This window comes from Mercenaria mercenaria, chromosome 16, assembly GCF_021730395.1.
Source record: "Mercenaria mercenaria strain notata chromosome 16, MADL_Memer_1, whole genome shotgun sequence".
In the NCBI taxonomy this organism is placed as follows: Eukaryota; Metazoa; Mollusca; class Bivalvia; order Venerida; family Veneridae; genus Mercenaria; species Mercenaria mercenaria.
In genome coordinates, this window is record NC_069376.1 from 22555676 (window position 1) to 22575258 (window position 19583).

The 19583-nt window shown below is 37.4% G+C and overlaps 1 protein-coding gene across 13 annotated transcripts in view; it reads left to right on the forward strand.

The window, feature by feature from the left end:
* LOC123541365 (protein scribble homolog) overlaps positions 1-19583 on the forward strand; it is a 220905-nt gene that overhangs the window by 43171 nt on the left and 158151 nt on the right. For all 13 annotated transcript variants that reach the window (XM_053526353.1, XM_053526352.1, XM_053526362.1 and 10 more), the window contains exons 6-11: positions 2382-2456; positions 5760-5904; positions 13385-13457; positions 16085-16130; positions 16529-16612; positions 18930-19045. In XM_053526353.1, coding sequence (XP_053382328.1) covers positions 2382-2456; positions 5760-5904; positions 13385-13457; positions 16085-16130; positions 16529-16612; positions 18930-19045 — 539 coding nt within the window. The remainder of the gene's footprint in view (positions 1-2381; positions 2457-5759; positions 5905-13384; positions 13458-16084; positions 16131-16528; positions 16613-18929; positions 19046-19583) is intronic.

Here is a 19583-nt window from a genome sequence, read left to right on the forward strand (position 1 = left end):
TTGTTGACAATACTACTGAAAAAAAAAAAATCAGGAGACTTTTGTTGAATAATTTTATACTTTATAACCCTCAAGTTTTTGATCAGTGACTTCAGCATTAAATCAACTCAATGTTGTTGTCAAATTTTATTGAGACTTCAGAAATTATTTTTGTGTTTAAAAATGAACACAAATAGGGGAGTTACGCCTTTAGAGCATCAACATGCAGTTTAGTAAATGTGTACTATGGATATTGAACAAGTTGTAATTTATCTTCCATTGTGTGCTGATCACATTTTTTCAATATTTCTTATCTCAGAGAAACAACACATAGTTTATAGTTTCATCAACGTTAAAGAAAAAACTTGGATGAACTTGCCTAATGAAGTTCCGGTCTAGATTACAAAATTATTCTGATTGGCTGATATGAAAATGTATGTCAGTTGTTTAACTACACGTGTGCACTAAAATGTGTGTATGCAGCATAAATGTGCAATGTGAATTGGTGCCAGTGATAATCACAAGGAAATAATCTAAATGTAAAAGATGAAAATGTAGGTTAAGATGATAGAACAGTATCTACATGCCTGGGATTTTTGAGGACTGGTCAGGGCTCCAGATAAGATGCGTATTAGCGTAAATAACGCTTTGAAATAATGCATATACGCATGTCTGATATTTTTTAAGCGTATAAAAACGTATATGAAATTACAGAAACGCAAGCAATTACTTTTTACTAGCGTAAACAAAATCTGATTCGTCTGGATGCTTAAGCACGGTAGGCATTCTCCCACATTGAACGCACACACCATTGAATGGTACTCGATAGACCTAGGTTAAACTTTATTATACACTCAATGCGTGGGTAAATCAAATATTTGGGAAATAATATTATTACATGACTGTATTCTATTGTTTCTCTGATTGGCTTAAAACGGTTCGAAAAGTAATGAGTAAATATCATATCAGCTTGGAAAACCAATATCAACCTGATATGGTCTAAAAATAGATGGCAATATTTCCAATTTCAATTGTCCAATTAAATGACAATACAATTGTAATAACATGTCTGACTAAACATCTTATAATTCATGTAAAAAAACAATTATTGACTTTTTCATAGGTTGATACCAGGATTTATCAACGCTCAAAAAGTTATATTCACCTCGCCTTCGGCTCGATGAGTACCGTATAACCCCGTATTAATGCCCCCCCTCTAATTAACGCCCCCCTACGTTTTTTGGGGAAAATAAAAAAATCTTACCTTCAAAAATTGGTCCTAGGTCCAACACAATAATATCCAGATAATAACAATTCCATAACAATACAAATGAATTTAAAAAAAATCCCACACTTTATTAGCACAAACTTTTAAACACGTCAACAGACATGGCACAAATAAATCTACTGTGTGTAAGTACTGAATATGCTACGTGCAGGTAAATCCACATAAACATCTGGGCTATAAACGCTACAGTATTGATCGAATTTAACTCGGATCACGTCACTCAGCGCGCGACTTTACACAGATTCCCAGTACGATGACGTATCGGGTTAATATGTCAGTGCGTGAATTGGGATGAATAGGGGGCGTTTATACGAGTTACTGACATTGTTTGGATCAAATTTTTCGTAAAATGCATCGCCCCCGGGGGCGTTTAAACGGGGTTATACGGTATAACTTTTTTTGGGTTGATAATTGTATATTGACGTTACGGTAGTGTATTTTAAAGCAGCGTCTATTTAAAATATCAACTTCCACTGCGAAGTAAACAACAAAAATGTCTTTTTTCTAAGAATGGAAAAGTGAACAAACACTATGAATTCTTATAACCAACAAAAATGATCCCAAAAAATATAACTAAAGGTAGATCTATATTGAATATTGAACTTTCATATTTTTTGGTGAATGAAGCCAAAGCAAGCCAAGGGAGGAAAAAAGAAGCAAAAACTTGAATACTGAATTGAAACTGAACTGCAAACAAATTCATGGGTGTTATGTACCCAATAAATATGTTATAAAACTCATTTCTGGTTGGGTTTTTTCACATTCATTATAAATTTTCAGGAGTAAAATCACTCCTAGTCAATTTCAGATTTTACTCTTTAACAAAATGTATGATGAGTAAATACTCATTGGCCAAAAAAATTATCTGGAGCCCTGACTGGTCCTGATTTCAGGCTTTTGATTGCCTGAATTTCCTTATATAATAAAAGGATATTTCTGGGCTTAGGAAAGAAGATTTTCAGGCTTCTCATTTTCAGCTGAATCCCAGGCCAGTAGTATCTAGTGTGAGGTGAAAGGTTCCACCCTGGTTATACTTTCATTACTCTTTCCATGTAACAATTGTTTCCCTTGTAAGTCCTTCATATATTGTTTATTTTGTGTATTTGTATTTCAGCCAGACACGATAGGTTCCCTACCAGCGCTACAGGAGCTGTGGTTAGACTGCAACGACCTTGCTGAACTACCTCCAGTAAGAATGACTCTGAATTACAACACCTAGTTTGCAAAAGTAACTGCTAGGCACAATAATAGCATTATACAGGTCTATAAAATTGTGTGTTTAAGTTCATAGAATAGGTAAAGCAAAAATGTTTTATCATTTTCATGCCTCCGCCTTGCACAATGGGTGGTGAATAAATAGTGCTACTTTTGTGTGTTTACATTAATGTTTGAAAATTGTGTTAGCCTTGAACCTTTTAGGCATGGTAGGATATCACAATAAGTAGGTAAAATTACCAGAGTAACAAGGGACTGTGTCACATGCAAGACATGAACCCCTAACTCAAGGTCACACTTGAGAGGTCAAATATTTTAAGTAATCTTTTTTATCATGTTTAGAACCTTCTTTTACATGATGGATATACAAGTAACTTTGCACAGATTAGAATTTAGTAACTTGTCTTGTGAATTACCTAATGATTTGGTCTATTTTGGTATTGCAGTCAAATACCAGTGACCTTGCTCATCTTGGAAGTCAAAAGATTTTATGAATATTTAGCTTGACTTTTTGAAATACAATGTATTTCATATAGTAAAACTTTTGTAATCGCCTTTTTTAACAGCGTCTGTATCACAATGTAAGTAGGTTTCTCAACAACAAACAGACCAAATCATTAGGTAATTCACAGGACAAGTTACAAATCAAGCTTTCATTTTGTCAAAAATATGCCCCTTTTTAGCCCACCATCACCAGATGGTGGGCTATTCAAATCACTCTGCGTCCGTGGTCCGTCGTCCTTCCGTCCATAAACAATTTCTCGATATCACATCTCCTCAGAAACTACCAGGGGGATTTTGACCAAACTTTGTCAGAATGATGTATTGGTACCCTAGTTGTGTCCCCCTGATATTCAGACTGGTTCAACAATTTTTTTAGTGAGTTATGGCCCTTTGTTTATTTCTATAATTTACATAGATTTATGTAGGGAAAAACTTTGAAAATCTTCTTGTCCAAAACCACAGAGCCTAGGGCTTTGATATTTGGTACGAAGCATCATCTAGCGGTCCTCTACCAAGATGATTCAGATTATTTGCCTGGGGTCTAATTATGGCCCTGCCCCGGGGGTCACATGGTTTATATAGACTTATATAGGGAAAAACTTTGAAAAACCTCTTGTTCAAAACCACAGGGCCTAGGGCTTTGATATTTTGTATGTGACATCATCTAGTGGTCTTCTACTAAGATTATTCAAATTATCCCCCTAGGGTCAAATTTGGCCCTGCCTCGGGGGTCACATGGTTTACATAGACTTATATAGGGAAAATCTTTGAAAATCTTCTTGTCCAAACCACAAATCCTAGGGCTTTGGCATTTGTAATGTAGCATCATCTAGTGGTTCTCTACCAAGTTTGTTCAAATTATTTCCCTGGGGTCAATTATGGCCCTGCCCCGGGGGTCACATGGTTTATATAGACTTATATAGGGAAAAACTTTGAAAAACCACTTGTTCAAAACCACAGGGTCTAGGGCTTTGATATTTTGTATGTGACATCATCTAGTGGTCTTCTACTAAGATTGTTCAAATTATCCCCCTAGGGTCAAATATGGCCCCGCCCCGTGGGTCACATGGTTTACATAGACATGTATAGGGGAAAACTTTGAAAATCTTCTTGTCCAAACCACAAAGCCTAGGGCTTTGGCATTTGTAATGTAGCATCATCTAGTGGTTCTCTACCAAGTTTGTTCAAATTATCCCCCTAGGGTCAAATATGGCCCCGCCCTGCGGGTCACATGGTTCATATAGACTTATATAGGGAAAAGCTTCTAAAATCTTCTTGTCAGTAACATACAACATTCAAATTTGGACCACATGTATAGTTTTGAGTGGATGAACCTTGACATGAGTTGACCTTGATTTTGACCTTGTAACCTGCTTTCACATTTCTGTAGCTACAGCCTTCAAATTTGGACCACATGCATAGTTTTGTGTACCAAAACAAACTTTGACCTTTACATTGACCTAGTGACCTACTTTCACATTTTTGAAGGTACAGGCTTCAAATTTGGACCACATGCATAGTTCTGTGTTTTGAAATAAAATTTGACCTTGATTTTGACCTAGTGACCTACTTTCACATTTCTCGAGCTACAACCTTCAAATTTGGACCACATGCATAGTTTTGTGTACCGAAATGAGCTTTGACCTTAAGATTGACCTAGTGACCTACTTTCACATTTCTGTAGCTACAGGCTTCAAATTTAGACCACATGCATAGGATTGTGTACCGAAACAAACTTTGACCTTGACATTGACCTAGTGACCTACTTTCACATTTTTGAAGGTACAGGCTTTAAATTTGGACCTCATGCATAGATTTGTGTTCTGAAGTGTAATTTGACCTTGATTTTGACTTAGTGACCTACTTTCACATTTCTCGAGCTACAGCCTTCAAATTTGGACCACTTGCATAGTTCTGTGTACCGAAATAAACTTTGACCTTAAGATTGACCTAGTTGACCTACTTCCAGATTTCTCAAACTACAGCATTCAAACTTGATGCACATGCATAGTTTTGTGTACAAAGAACTTTGTCCTTGAAATTGATCTAGTGACCTACTTTCACATTTCTCAAGCTTCAGCTTGCGAATTTGGACCACATGCACAGTGTTGTGTACGGAAATGAAATTTGACTTTGAGCTAGTCAATAAGTCTTGAAATTTGGAACACTTAAAAATGGCACATTGGTGGGCGCCAAGATCACTCTGTGATCTCTTGTTCACTTAGAATTTCAGGTTAAAGTTTTGCTTGTTAGCAGGTAATTGATGCAAATGTCATTTTGAAATTGAAATTTCAAGAGACTTAAAGCAGATGGGACAAGTTCAGATTCCAGGTCCCATAAATCCTATTTCTCTTTTGTCAAAGGAATGGAGTATGTAACTTGTTACAGTGATTTTAAAATGAAAAATGAAATTGAACAGAAAAGGTATTGAGTGGTATGTATAAAGATACAGGGAGTGTTATTTATTACAAATGAAATACATGAACTCTGAATTAGAGCTCTCTTTTTACATATTTCTCATTTGCTGGAACTTGCCAGAAAAAGAAGTTTTTTTATGTGTTTTCCCAATTATGGTTGTTAGTAGACGGATTTGTTCTTACAAAAATGTATTATTTGAAAAATACAGAATTGGTTGTATTCAAACATACTAGGCTGAAAACAAAACCATAATCGTGAAAACTAAATGACTTTTTCAGTTCTGGCTTTGAAAATGCATCAGATGAGAAGAGCATATTGCTTGATGGAAGACACATGACTTACTTGTATTTTTCAGGCGTTGGGCAACTTGAAGAAGTTAACACAGATTGATGTATCAGAAAATGTGTTAGAATTCATTCCAGAGGAGATATCGGGTCTCTCCAACCTTACTGATCTCTGTCTTTCACAAAACAATCTTGAGCGGCTTCCAGAAGGAATTGGTATGGCTTCATATTACTAATAAGTCTTTCTCAATTTTTATGCTTTCAGGGTGAGCTATTAGTATAGGTGGATGGTCTGGTAACCTGCATCAATCGTCCTGCATCAACATTCTTACTTAAATATCTTCTTTCCTGAACTTACTTGCAGAATTCACAACAAGAGTGATCTGTAGCATCCTGGCATGGTCCTCTATCAAGGTTTTAGCCCCCATCCAGTGCAACACAGGAGGGGACTATAGGAATGTCCTCTGTCCGTCCGCAAATCTGGATCCTGCAATTGCTTTAAAAGAATTGAAGCTAGGTTCATGAAAGTATGTGAATAGAGGGCAGTATGTAGACTATGCATGCACATGACTTATGCTTGTAGGTCATAGGTCAAGGTAACTACTGAAGGTCAAGTAAAAATTGCTTGTGCCCCATAACTTTTTAGCTCACCTGTCACATAGTGACAAGGTGAGCTTTTGTGATCACCCTTCGTCCGTCGTCCGTCATGTGTGCGTCCGTCAACAATTTCTTGTCTGCACGATAGTGGTTTCATTTATGATTTTATTTTAACCAAACTTACACACAACTTGTATCACCATAAGATCTCGGTTCCTTTCTTGAACTGGCCAGATCCAATTATGGGTTCCAGAGTTATGGCCCCTGAAAGGGCCAAAATCAGCTATTTTGACCTTGTCTGCACAATAGCAGTTTTATTTATGACTTGATTTTTACCAAACTGGCACACAACTTGTATCACCATAAGATCTTGGTTCCTTTCTTGAACTGGCCAGATTCCATTATGGGTTCCAGAGTTATGGCCCCTGAAAGGGCCAGAATTAGCTATTTTGCCCTCGCCTGCACAATAGCAGCTTCATTTATGATTTGAATTTAATCAAACTTGCACAAAACTTGTGTTGCCATAAGATCTCAGTTCCTATCTTGAACCGGCCAGATCCCCTAATGGGTTACAGAGTTATGGCCCCTGAAAGGGCCAGAAGTAGCTATTTTGACCTTGTCTGCACAATAGCAACTTCATTTATGATTTGATTTTAACCAAACTTGCACACAACTTGTATCACCACAAGATCTTGGTTCCTTTCTTAAACTGGACAGATTCCTTCATGGGTTCCAGAGTTATGGCCCCATAAATGTCAAAAATTGGCTATTTTGGCTTTTGCAGCCATATAGAGACTTCATTTATGGTTTTATTTGATACAAACTTCCAAAATATCTTCAACAACAATAAATCTTGAATTCCATGACAAATCAAATCCATTCGTAGTTTCCAGAGTTATTCTATATCTGATTACCTGCCCTGATTGTAGTAAAAATGGATTTATATCAGTAAGTACTTACAGGACTTATTATGTCTCCCCCAGGAGACATATTGTTTTTGCCCTGTTCGTCCGTCCGTACGTCACACTTCATTTCCGAGCAATAACTGGAGAACCATTTGACCTAGAACCTTCAAACTTCATAGGGTTGTAGGGCTGCTGGAGTAGACGACCCCTATTGTTTTTGGGGTCACTCCATCAAAGGTCAAGGTCACAGGGTCCTGAACATGAAACACCATTTCCTATCAATAACTAGAGAACCACTTGACCCGGCATGTTGAAACTTCATAGGATGATTGTACATGCAAAATAGATGACCCCTATCGATTTTGGGGTCACTCTGTCAGAGGTCAAGGTCACAGGGGCCTGAACATGGAAAACCATTTCCAATCAATAACTTGAGAACCTCTCGACCCAGAATGTTGAAACTTCATAGGATGATTGTTCATGCAGAGTAAATGACCCCTATTGTTTTTGGGGTCACTCTGTTAAAGGTCAGGGTCACAGAGGCCTGAACATTGATAACCAGTTCCGATCAATAACTTGAGAACCACTTGACCCAGAATGTTGAAACTTCATAGGATGATTGAACATGCAGAGTAGATGACCCCTATTGATTTTGGGGTCAGTCTATTAAAGGTCAAGGTCACAGTGGCCTGTTCATGTAAAATCATTTTTTGGAAATAACTTGAGAACCACTTGATCTACAATGTTGAAACTTAATAGGATGATTGGACATGCAGAGTAGATGATCCCTATTTATTTATAGGTCACTTGATCAAAGGTCAAGGTCACAGGAGCCTGAACAGTGACTTGAGAACCACTAGGCCAAGAGTGTTGAAATTTAGCGGGATGACTGGACATGCCAAGTAGATGATCCCTATTGCAGCCAACCATCAGTGTCTCTTTGACTTTCGCTCCTGACCCCTATTGACTTCTTGCCTATAGGACTTTGCATTGGGGGAGACATGCGCTTTTTTACAAAAGCATTTTCTAGTTTTAAATTTCATTATTATCATTAGTTGGACCGAGCCAATCAGGGTAGATAACTATGGACTGATTTTATGTCAAATTACCTCCGTTTATTTTTGAAATTAAAATGGGTATATCTCCGTAACTAATGAAGATACTGATCTGAAATTTCATTTATGTTAACAGATTTATTTGGCAGATCCTTCTTTTGTTAACTTACAATGATTTTCTTTTGAATTACTTCCCTTTTACGTTACTATAAATAGCCTATTTTTAGTAACTTTTTTATTATTGGTCGTAGGGAAAAACCGAGACCACTTTTCTGTGGTACAACATGGATGGTACCTCCAATTTTAGGTGTATTTTGACATATCTGTACCTTTTAAGAATTTTGTTTTTTCTTTTTGGTTAAATTTCTTTCCTTTGTTGTTCCTGTCCTTTGGACTTAGATATTTTTTCTGAGGACCTTCTTGTCCTCAAGTGCAATGATAACAGGTGAGCGATATAGGGCCATCATGGCCCTCTTGTATATGCATTGATATCATAGCGCTGCATATAAACGTTTCACGCGCTGAGACAATGTGTCAACACATGATCTATGCTTGTCAGTTAAAAGTCAAGGTCACTTTTAAGGTCAAGTTAAAATTTTGTTTCCACTCAGTAACTTCTATATGCATTGAAGGGTTTTCTTACCACTACAAGCAAATCGATGTTCCTCATGACAGGACAATATGTATGCTTGGTGGTCAATGGTCAAGGTCACTATTGAAATCAAAGCAAAAATAGTTTTTGTTCCTTAGCTTGTAAATGCCTTGAAGCATTTTTACATACACTCAAACACATGTTCCCTATAACTAGATGATGTGTTGCTTGTGTTACTTGCATGACTCATGCCTATCAATCAGAGGTCAAAGTTACATATGAAGGTCAAATATAAACTTCCTGCTCCATAACTTTTAATTGCATTGAAGAATTTTAGCTCACCATCATCAGATGGTGGGCTTTTCAAATCACTTTGTGTCCGTGGTCCGTTCGTCCGTTAACAATTTCTTGTTATCGCATCTCCTCAGAAACTACTGGGGGGGGGGGGGGGATTTTGACCAAACTTTGTCAGAATGATGTATTGGTACCCTAGTTGTCTCCCTGAAAATCAGACTGGTTCTTCAGAAGTTTTTGAGTGAGTTATGGCCCTTTGTTTATTTTTATAATGTACGTAAGATTTATATAGGCAAAAACTTTGAAAATCTTCTTGTCCAAAAGCACAGAGCCTAGGGCTTTGATATTTGGTATGAAGCATCATCTAGTGGTCCTCTACCAAGATGATTCAAATTATTTGCCTGGGGTCAAATATGGCCTCGCCCCGGGGGTCACATGGTTTATATAGACTTATATAGGGAAAAACTTTGAAAAACCTCTTGTCCAAAACCACAGGGCCTAGGGCTTTGATATTTTGTATGTGACTTCGTCTAGTGGTCTTCTACTAAGATTGTTCAAATTATCCCCCTAGGGTCAAATATTGCCCCGCCCCGGGGGTCACATGGTTTACATAGACTTATATAGGGAAAATCTTTGAAAATCTTCTTGTCCAAACCACAAAGCCTAGGGCTTTGATATTTATAATGTAGCATCATCTAGTGGTTCTCTACCAAGTTTATTCAAATTATCCCCCTAGGGTAAAATATGGCCCCGCCCCGGGGTCACATGGTTCAAATAGACTTATATAGGGAAAAGATTTTAAAAACCTTCTTGTCAATAACATACAACATTCAAATTTGGACCACATGTATAGTTTTGAGTGGCAAGATGAACCTTGACATGAGTTGACCTTGATTTTGACCTAGTGACCTACTTTCACATTTCTGTAGCTACAACCTTCAAATTTGGACCACATGCATAGTTTTGTGTACCGGAAAAAACTTTGACCTTTATATTGACCTAGTGACCTACTTTCACATTTTTGAAGGTACAGGCTTCAAATTTGGATCACATGCATAGTTTTATGTTCCGAAATGAAATTTGAGCTTGATTTTGACCCAGTGACCTACTTTCACATTTCTCAAGCTACAGCCTTCAAATTTGGACCACATGCATAGTTTTGTGTACCGAAAAAAACTTTTACCTTGACATTGACCTATTGACCTACTTACACATTTTTGAAGGTACAGGCTTCACATTTGGACCACATGCATAGTTTGGTGTTCCGAAATGAAATTTGACCTTGATTTTGACCTAGTGACCTACTTTCACATTTCTCAAGCTACAGCCTTCAAATTTGGACCACATGCATAGTTTTGTGTACCGAAAAAAACTTTGACCTTGAAATTGATCTTATGACCTACTTTCAAATTTGGACCACATGCACAGTGTTGTGTACTGAAATTAAATCTGACCTTGATTTTGACCTTGAGCTAATCTTAAAATTTGGAACAATCAAAAATGGCTCAGTGGTGGGCGCCAAGATCACTCTGTGATCTGTGATCTCTTGTTTTCATTACAACACAGAAATGTTCCCTATGATTAGACTGTGTAAAGCCCATGACCCATGGCTAGTGGTCAAAGGTCAAGGTCACTATTGAAGGTCAAGTAAAATCGTTTCCGCATCATAACTTTTATGTGCATTGATGGATTATCTTAGTACTGCACACTAATGTTCCTCATGATGAGACAATGTGTCACGTACATGATCTTACTTGTAGATCAAGGTCACCTTTGAAATTTAGATAAAAATATTTTTTGTTTCTTATCTCCTAAACAGTAATTTTTTTTTTGCTATTTTTAGCTCGTCTGATTTTTGAAAAAAATCTACTAGGTATTGTTGTCTCTTGATCGCAGATGTCGGTTAAAATTTTTGTTTAGGACCACCTTTTCTCAAAAAATATGAGGTACAGCTTTGAATTTTTTTTTTGTGATCATTAGATGGCTTAGTAGGCCAAAAACCTTAATAGCTCTGATATGCATTTAGTCAAAATTATGGCCCTTTTTGTACTTTGAAAATTTGAGTTTCTTTTCTAAAAACTATAGAAGCTACAACTTTAAAACTTGTTTATCATCATTAGGTGACTGTGTAGCCTAAGAACCATAAACCATAACTCTGGTATGGGTTTTGTCAGAATTATGGCCCTTTTTGTACTTTGAAAATTTGTGTTTCTTGGTTTAAATTTTTGTTTTGTTTAGGTCCACCTTTTCTCAAAAACTATAATAGCTACAGCTTTGAAACTTTGCACACTTGTTAATCATCATTGATGTAGGCCAAGAACCATAACTCTAACCTGCATTTTATCAGAATTATGGCTCTTCTTGTATGTATAAATTCTGAACTAAAACATTTTTCCTACATACTGAACAGCGCTTGCAGACAAGTGATTGCACACATAGGCAGCATATTTACAGCTGAATACAGGCTGTTTCCCCTAGCCAAAAGTAACCATATTTTCCCCTAAAATCATATTTATGTCTCCCACCACACAGTGGTGTGGGAGACATATTGATTTACTCCAGTCTGTCTGTCTGTGTGTGTGTCTGTCACAAATCTTGTTCGCACTCTAAGTCGAACATTTCTAATCTGATTTTCACCAAACTTGAACAAAATGTGTTTGACCATAAGACCTCGGCCAGGTTCGATAACGGTCCAAATCGGTCAAGGCGTCTTGGAGTTATGGCCCTTGAATTACCAAAAAATCGGTCTTTTTACTCTTGTCCGCACTCTAATTTGAATATTTCTCATCCAATCTTCACTAAACTTAAACAAAACTTGTTTGACCATGAGACCTCGGCCAAGTTTGATAACTAGCCAAATCGGTCCAGGCATTTTGGAGTTACGGCCCTTGAATTATCGAAAAATTGGCCTTTTTTACTCATGTCCGCACTCTTAATCGAACATTTCTCATCCGATCTTCACCAAACTTGAACAAAACGTGTTTGACCATAAGACCTCGGCCAAGTTCGATAACTAGCCAAATCGGTCTAGGCATTTTGGAGTTACGGCCCTTGAATTATCGAAAAGTCGGCCTTTTTACTCATGCCCGCACTCTAAGTCGAACATTTCTCATCCGATCTTCACCAAACTTGAACAAAATGTGTTTGACCATGAGACCTCGGCCGAGTTCAATAACTACCCGAATCGGTCCAGGCATTTTAGAGTTACTGCCCTTGAATTACCGGAAAAATCCGTCTGTTTACTCCTGTCCGCTCTCTAAGTCGAACATTTCTCATCCGATCTTCACCAAACTTTAACAAAATGTGTTTGGCCATAAGACCTTACCCAAGATCGATAACTAGCCAAATCCGCCCAGGCACTTTTCATTTATGGCCTTTGAATTACTGATTGGATCCACTCATCCAGACCATCTAATTGGATCCACTCGTCTAAAACATCTAGAGAAACTAACATTTTTCATCATCTAAGGGGCAGTTGTGGGAGACATGCGCTTTTCTCAAAAGCATCTCTAGTTTCCTTTTAAGAAGGTTGTATTTTCCCCTTCAAATTAAAGACAGTGTTCTGTAATATGCATAGTGAATGGTTTTATAAAAGTCAGTGTTATATATTTTTCAACCCCAAGTACCCCCCTGTTGCTTCAAATTCACAATTTGTCAAGCTGATATGGACTGATAATTATGTCACACTAACTGTTTACTCCTCATCTGGTGCCAAATTCATGAGGACATTGGTATCAGTTCTTTCAAATAGGTATGTTACAATGAAAATCAAATGATTTGGACTTTCCCCTTTTTGGGGTTTACTGCACCATATTTCATGAATTATGCCTGCTTTTTTACTTATTTAATGTTTTGATACACTTCTCTTTCTCTGTTATTATACGCCCAAAGGGACGTATTATGTTATGACCCCAGTGTCAGTCCGCAAATTTGTGTCCACTCTGTAACTCTTGAACCCCTTGGAGGATTTCGAAGAAACTTTACGCAAATGTCTGCCACATCAAAACTGTGTGCAGAGCGCATGTTTTGGATGGCTCACTTCAAGGTCAAGGTCACTCTTAAAGTCAAAGGTCATATGACTGTTTCTTGTTTGCTTTCAACTCTTGAACTGCTTAAGGATTTAAAAAACTTGGCACAAATGTTCACCACATCAAGACAACGTGCAAAGCGCATGAACTGTTTTGGATGGCTCGCTTCAAGATTAAGGTAAATATTAGGGCTCAATTAGATAACCTACTTTTAATTTCTTTCAGGGCAACTGAAGAAACTTGGTATAATGAAGGTAGATTCCAACCGACTCACAGAATTAACTCCGCAAATTGGATAGTAGGTATCTTTTTATGGACAGACAAATAAGTCCCTGATTATTATATGCCCGTCTCTGAAAGAGCGGGGCACATGTGAACACCCGTGGTGGCGGGCGTTCGGCATCCAAAGTATGTCCAGTCTTCAAGTCGAATAGGTTTCATCCGATTTCACCAAACTTGCTGACAATGTTTGTGGGCATAATATCTCGGCCAAGTTCGATACCCAGCTAAATCGCCCCAGGCACTCCTGGATTATGGCCCATGAAATAGGCCAAGTTCGATGACGGGCATATTTTGTGACAGTCTAGCACTCTTGTTCTGCTTAAGTAGACAAATAAGTGATCTCATCAATATGTAGTTATAGAGTAGTGTAATGGGGACTAGTTACCTTGACTTGACTTATTTCATATACTAGTATTTACACAGACACAGGGTAAGCAATGCAACATCCAATTTTGACAGAAGACAGATGTTTTATGAGGATTTGTCTTCTGTCTGATTTGGTTTTCAACAAAATGACTAGGTCAGTTGTTCTGTCAGTCAGTTGTTATTTCCTCTTGAGGCATTTAATTAGATGAAAATTGTACATGCATTTTCTTAGAACCATACCAGCATTAAAAGAAAACTTGCTAGGAAAAGGTATAATACTTCACTGGTTGTGGATGCAGATTGGAATATCCAGTTTGAAGGTAACTGTTATACTGGTAACAATGCTCTGCTGAGTTACTGCCAGGGAAATAAGTTTGAGAGTCAGATATACCTTCTACCAGTGGCAGATTATTTGTCTTGCATATTAGCAAGCCCAGACCATATTTTTCAAATTACAGCTTCGCCAAATTAAAGAGCTTGATGAGACATTTTCATTTTTCAGAGCAGTAATTGTATAATTTATCAATCTTTTTGAAAACAGTACCAAACTTGTATATAATGCCGATCATTTACAATATTTTGTAAGAGTTCAGACTGTCAGCGAAATTGGTTTTCATCCACAGCACCCAGGCAATTTATTTATTAAAATCAGCTCTAATTGATGTAAATTTATGATAAAATAAAAAAATAACATATGATTGATGCATAAGATCATGTTGAAGGAGGTTTAAGTCTATAGTCGTATATATAACTCTTGTCATTCATCAAGGGATTTTAAAAGTTCTTGGCACAAATGATCCCCATAATAAGACGACGTGTCATGCGCAAGACACAGACCACTAGCTGCCAGGTCAAGGTCACCTTTGGAGATTTTTTAAAAAATTTTTTGGGTCTGGTCTGTACCTTTTATATATGCATTGGATTATATTTAAATAATTTGGCATATATATATATATAAGCATTTCAAGACATTGTGTCATGTGCAAAGGTCAAGGTCACAGGCACCTAAGTTAACTTTCTTTTTTTATGCCCCCGAAGGGAGGCATATAGTTTTTGAACCGTCTGTCAGTCTGTCAGTCTGTCCGCAATTTTCATGTCCGGTCCATATCTTTGTCATCGATGGATGGATTTTCAAAAAACTTGGCATGAGTGTGTACCACAGTAAGACGACGTGTGGCACGCAAGACCCAGGTCCGTAGCTCAAGGGTCAAGGTCACACTTAGACATTAAAGGATAGTGCATTGATGGGCGTGTCCGGTCCATATCTTTGTCATCGATGGATGGATTTTCAAATAACTTGGCATGAATGTGTACCACAGTAAGACGACATGTCGCACGCAAGACCCAGGTCCGTAGCTCAAAGGTCAAGGTCACACTTGGACTTTAAAGGATAGTGCATTGATGGGCGTGTCCGGTCCATATCTTTGTCATCCGTGGAAGGATTTTCAAATAACTTGGTATGAATGTGTACCACAGTAAGACGACATGTCGCGCGCAAGACCCAGGTCCGTAGCTCAAAGGTCAAGGTCACACTTAGACGTTAAAGGATAGTGCATTGATGGGTGTGTCCGGTCCATATCTTTGTCATCCATGGATGGATTTTCAAATAACTTGGCATGAATGTGTACCACAGTAAAACGACGTGTTGTGCGCAAGACCCAGGTCCGTAGCTCAAAGGTCAAGGTTACACTTAGATGTTAAAGGTCATTTTTCATAATAGTGCATTGATGGGCGTGTCCGGTCCATATCTTTGTCATTCATGCATGGATTTTAAAATAACTACGCATGAATGTGTGACACAGTAAGACGACGTGTCGCGTGCAAGACCCAGCTCCGTAGGTCAAAGGTCCTAAACTCTAACATCGGCCATAACTATTCATTCAAAGTGCCATCGGGGGCATGTGTCATCCTATGGAGACAGCTCTTGTTGTACATGAAATTACCTCCCTTTTGTTAACCATGTTGAGAAAGTGTGTCGCGCTTATAACCTGGGTCTCTCAGGTCAAGGTCACAAAATGATGTGTGATTTTTTTTTCGTGTCGGTTTTAGGGGAATTTGTCACTAATAGTGACAGCTCTTGTTTAATGATTGTCTAAGTGGCAACTTGTAATATCTTCTTATCAGAAAACTCTTGCCATTTTTCAAAATAATTTCACAGATATTTTCCTTGTTTGACCATCTACCAAAACTGTTGAAGCAAGCTGTGTAGCTCTAGATGAGTAGTCTAGGGCCATCATGGTAAATACTGATACGTTGTTTTTTTTCTCCTGTTTTCAGCTGTGAAAGTTTAGAAGAATTGATTTTAACAGAAAACTTGTTATCTGTAAGTATTTGTGTACCAGTCTTGAATACAGCTCAGAAATATATCATCTCAGTCAGTCATTCAGAATGTTGTCATGTTTTACCTTTAGCTAAAATTTCCATATATAGATCTACCCCTGAAAGTAAGTTAGCTTTGTAAGCAAGAATTATCCAGAAATAAGGTTTAATTTGTAACAGAAATTTAAAATTCTCAAAAGTTGTAATTTGACATAAACATGACTTACACAGGTACATAAGAGGTGAAAATATTGCAGAAATCTTAGACAGTAAAACGTGTCATTCTTTAGGAAATATTTTATCACCATATTTCATCACTTGTTTATACATGTTTCAGATGTGATGTTGATTCCCTGTGTGGCCATATAATGTGAGAAATAATTTATCTTGATATATTTTCAGGAATTACCTAATACAATAGGAAAGTTGAAAAAGATGACAAACTTCAATGTTGATAGGAATAGACTCACTGAAATTCCAGTAGATGTAAGCAAGTTAAATTATTTTTAGCTCATCTGATTTTTTGAAAAAAAAATGATGAGTTATTGTCATCACTTGAGCGGTTGTCGGCGTCAGCGTCTGCGTCGGCGTTGCCTGGTTAAGTTTTATGTTTAGGTCAGCTTTTCTCCTAAACTATCAAAGCTATTGCTTTGAAACTTGGAATACTTGTTCACCATCATAAGCTGACCCTGTATAGCAAGAAACATAACTCCATCTTGCTTTTTGCAAGATTTATGGCCCCTTTTGTTCTTAGAAAATATCAGATTTCTTGGTTAAGTTTTATGTTTAGGTCAACTTTTCTCCTAAACTATCAAAGCTATTGCTTTTAAACTTGGAATACTTGTTCACCATCATAAGCAGACCCTGTACATCAAGAAACCTAACTCCATCATGCTTTTTGCAAGAATTATTGCCCCTTTTGGACTTAGAAAATCAGTTTTCTTGGTTAACTTTTATGTTTAGGTCAGCTTTTATCCTAAACTATCAAAGCTATTCCTTTAAAACTTGCAACACTTGTTCACCATCATAAGCTGACCCTGTACAGCAAGAAACATAACTCCATCCTGCTTTTTGCAAGATTTATAGCCCCTTTTGGACTTAGAAAATATCAGATTTCTTGGTTAAGTTTTATGTTTAGGTCAACTTTTTCTCTTAAACTATCAAAGCTATTGCTTTAAAACTTGCAGCTCTTGTTCACCATCATAAGCTGACCCTGCACAGCAAGCAACATAACTCCATCCTGCTTTTTGCAATAATTATTGCCCCTTTTGGACTTAGAAAAATCATTTTCTTGGTTGAATATTATGTTTAAGTCAACTTTTCTCATAAACTATCAAAGCTATTGCTTTAAAACTTGCAACAGTTTTTCACCATCATAAGTGGACACTGTACATCAAGAAACATAACTCTATCCTGCTTTTTGCAAGAGTGATGGCCCTTTTTAGACTTAGAAAATCATGGGTAGGACAATATTTCTATTATACAAAAAAAATCAGATGAGCGTCAGCACCCGCAAGGCGGTGCTCTTGTTTGATAATGTCTCTCATCAGCTTAGAGGGAGACATATTGTTTTTGATCTGTTTGTATTCTGTTGTCGTGTATACCTGTTAATCCATCTACCACAAAACTATGTCCGCTTCTGATGTTTCAACCACTAGAAAGGATTTTGAAATAATACTGCTGATTATTATGCAGCACCAATGTTTGCCATAATGAGATGATGTACAGAACAAAAGTCATGTCTGGTTCAAGATCATAGTTGTGAGGTGAGGTCAAAGGTGAAATAAGCAGTATTTTGTGTCTTCTCTTTCTTTTGGAAGGATTTTTAATTAATTCAGTATAAATGTTTGCTGTAACGAGAAGACTTGTAGAACATAACTTTCAGTCATGTCATTTTATGTTCTAGTTTGTATGTTTGATGTAAGCTCCATATGTTTATAACTTAAGGTTAAAGCATTTTCAAATAATTTGGCGCAAATGCTTGCCATAATGAGGTGACATACAGATTGCAATTTTTTATTATCGAGACGAGGTGAAGGTTGTTGAACAAGATCAGATGTCATCTTTGAAGCAAATTCAGGTAACTTGGCACAAATATTTGCGATAATGAGACGATGTTGAGGAGATTCTTCAGTCATGTCAGCTCATCCCATTGTGCTATGGGGAGAGATACTTCAGTCATGTCAGCTCATCCCATTGTGCTATGGGGAGAGATACTTCAGTCATGTCAGCTCATCCCATTGTGCTATGGTGAGAGATACTTCAGTCATGTCAGCTCATCCCATTGTGCTATGGGGAGAGATACTTCAGTCATGTCAGCTCATCCCATTGTGCTATGGGGAGAGATACTTCAGTCATGTCAGCTCATCCCATTGTGCTATGGGGAGACATACTTCAGTAATGTCAGCTCATCCCATTGTGCTATGGGGAGACATACTTCAGTCATGTCAGCTCATCCCATTGTGCTATGGGGAGAGATACTTCAGTCATGTCAGCTCATCCCATTGTGCTATGGGGAGACATACTTCAGTCAGGTCAGCTCATCCCATTGTGCTATGGTGAGACATACTTTACTTGTTTCAGAAGCACTGAATTTATATCAAGTTAAAAAAAGAGACTTGTTTTCTAGGTGACTTGATAAAAAATGTGAACTTTACAAGATATAAATGGACAGAAAAATGTGTACAGTCTTGAATAAATCTATAATTTGATCTGGTCTGGTTGAATTTAAAATGAAGTTTAGGAACAGACTTGGCTACTTCTTATTTGTTATATTTTAATAAATCATAATGTCTTTGTTTAGATTGGTAAATGTCAGCGACTGGATATTTTATCAATGCGAGACAATCGGTTGCTACGGTTACCACAAGAGCTTGGTAACCTCAAAGATTTGCATGTGTTGGATGTTTCTGGAAACAGGTAAATATTTTGCTTATTAAGCTATTGCTGTAGTTATATAGATACTACCATAGATTTCCAGTATTAGGCCAGTTTCCCTTTTTGCTCATCTTTTGTTTAAGAGGCAATAAAATGTGCACAGTATCTAAACATTATTTTGCAACAATGTGTCTAAGACAGTACCTGCTCGTAAAAAATGGTTTGAAAGACATCATTATTTATCTATAGAGTCTATATGTATAAATGTGTGTGAAAAGGCGTAAATTGTGAAATCAGATTGTCTTTACAAACATATATTTTATTCATTTTTATACGCCTGTGTCTGAAAGAGCGGGGCATATTATGCGAACACCCGTGGCAGGCAGCATTCGGCATCCATAGCATGTCCACTCTTTTTAAGTCGAACAGTTTTCATCCGATCTTCACCAAACTTGCTGACACCAAACTTGCTAACAATATTTGTGGGCATAATATCTCGGCCAAGTTCGATAACCAGCCAAATCCCCACAGGAACTCTTGAATTATGGCCCTTGAATTACTTGAAATCTGCGAAATTAGC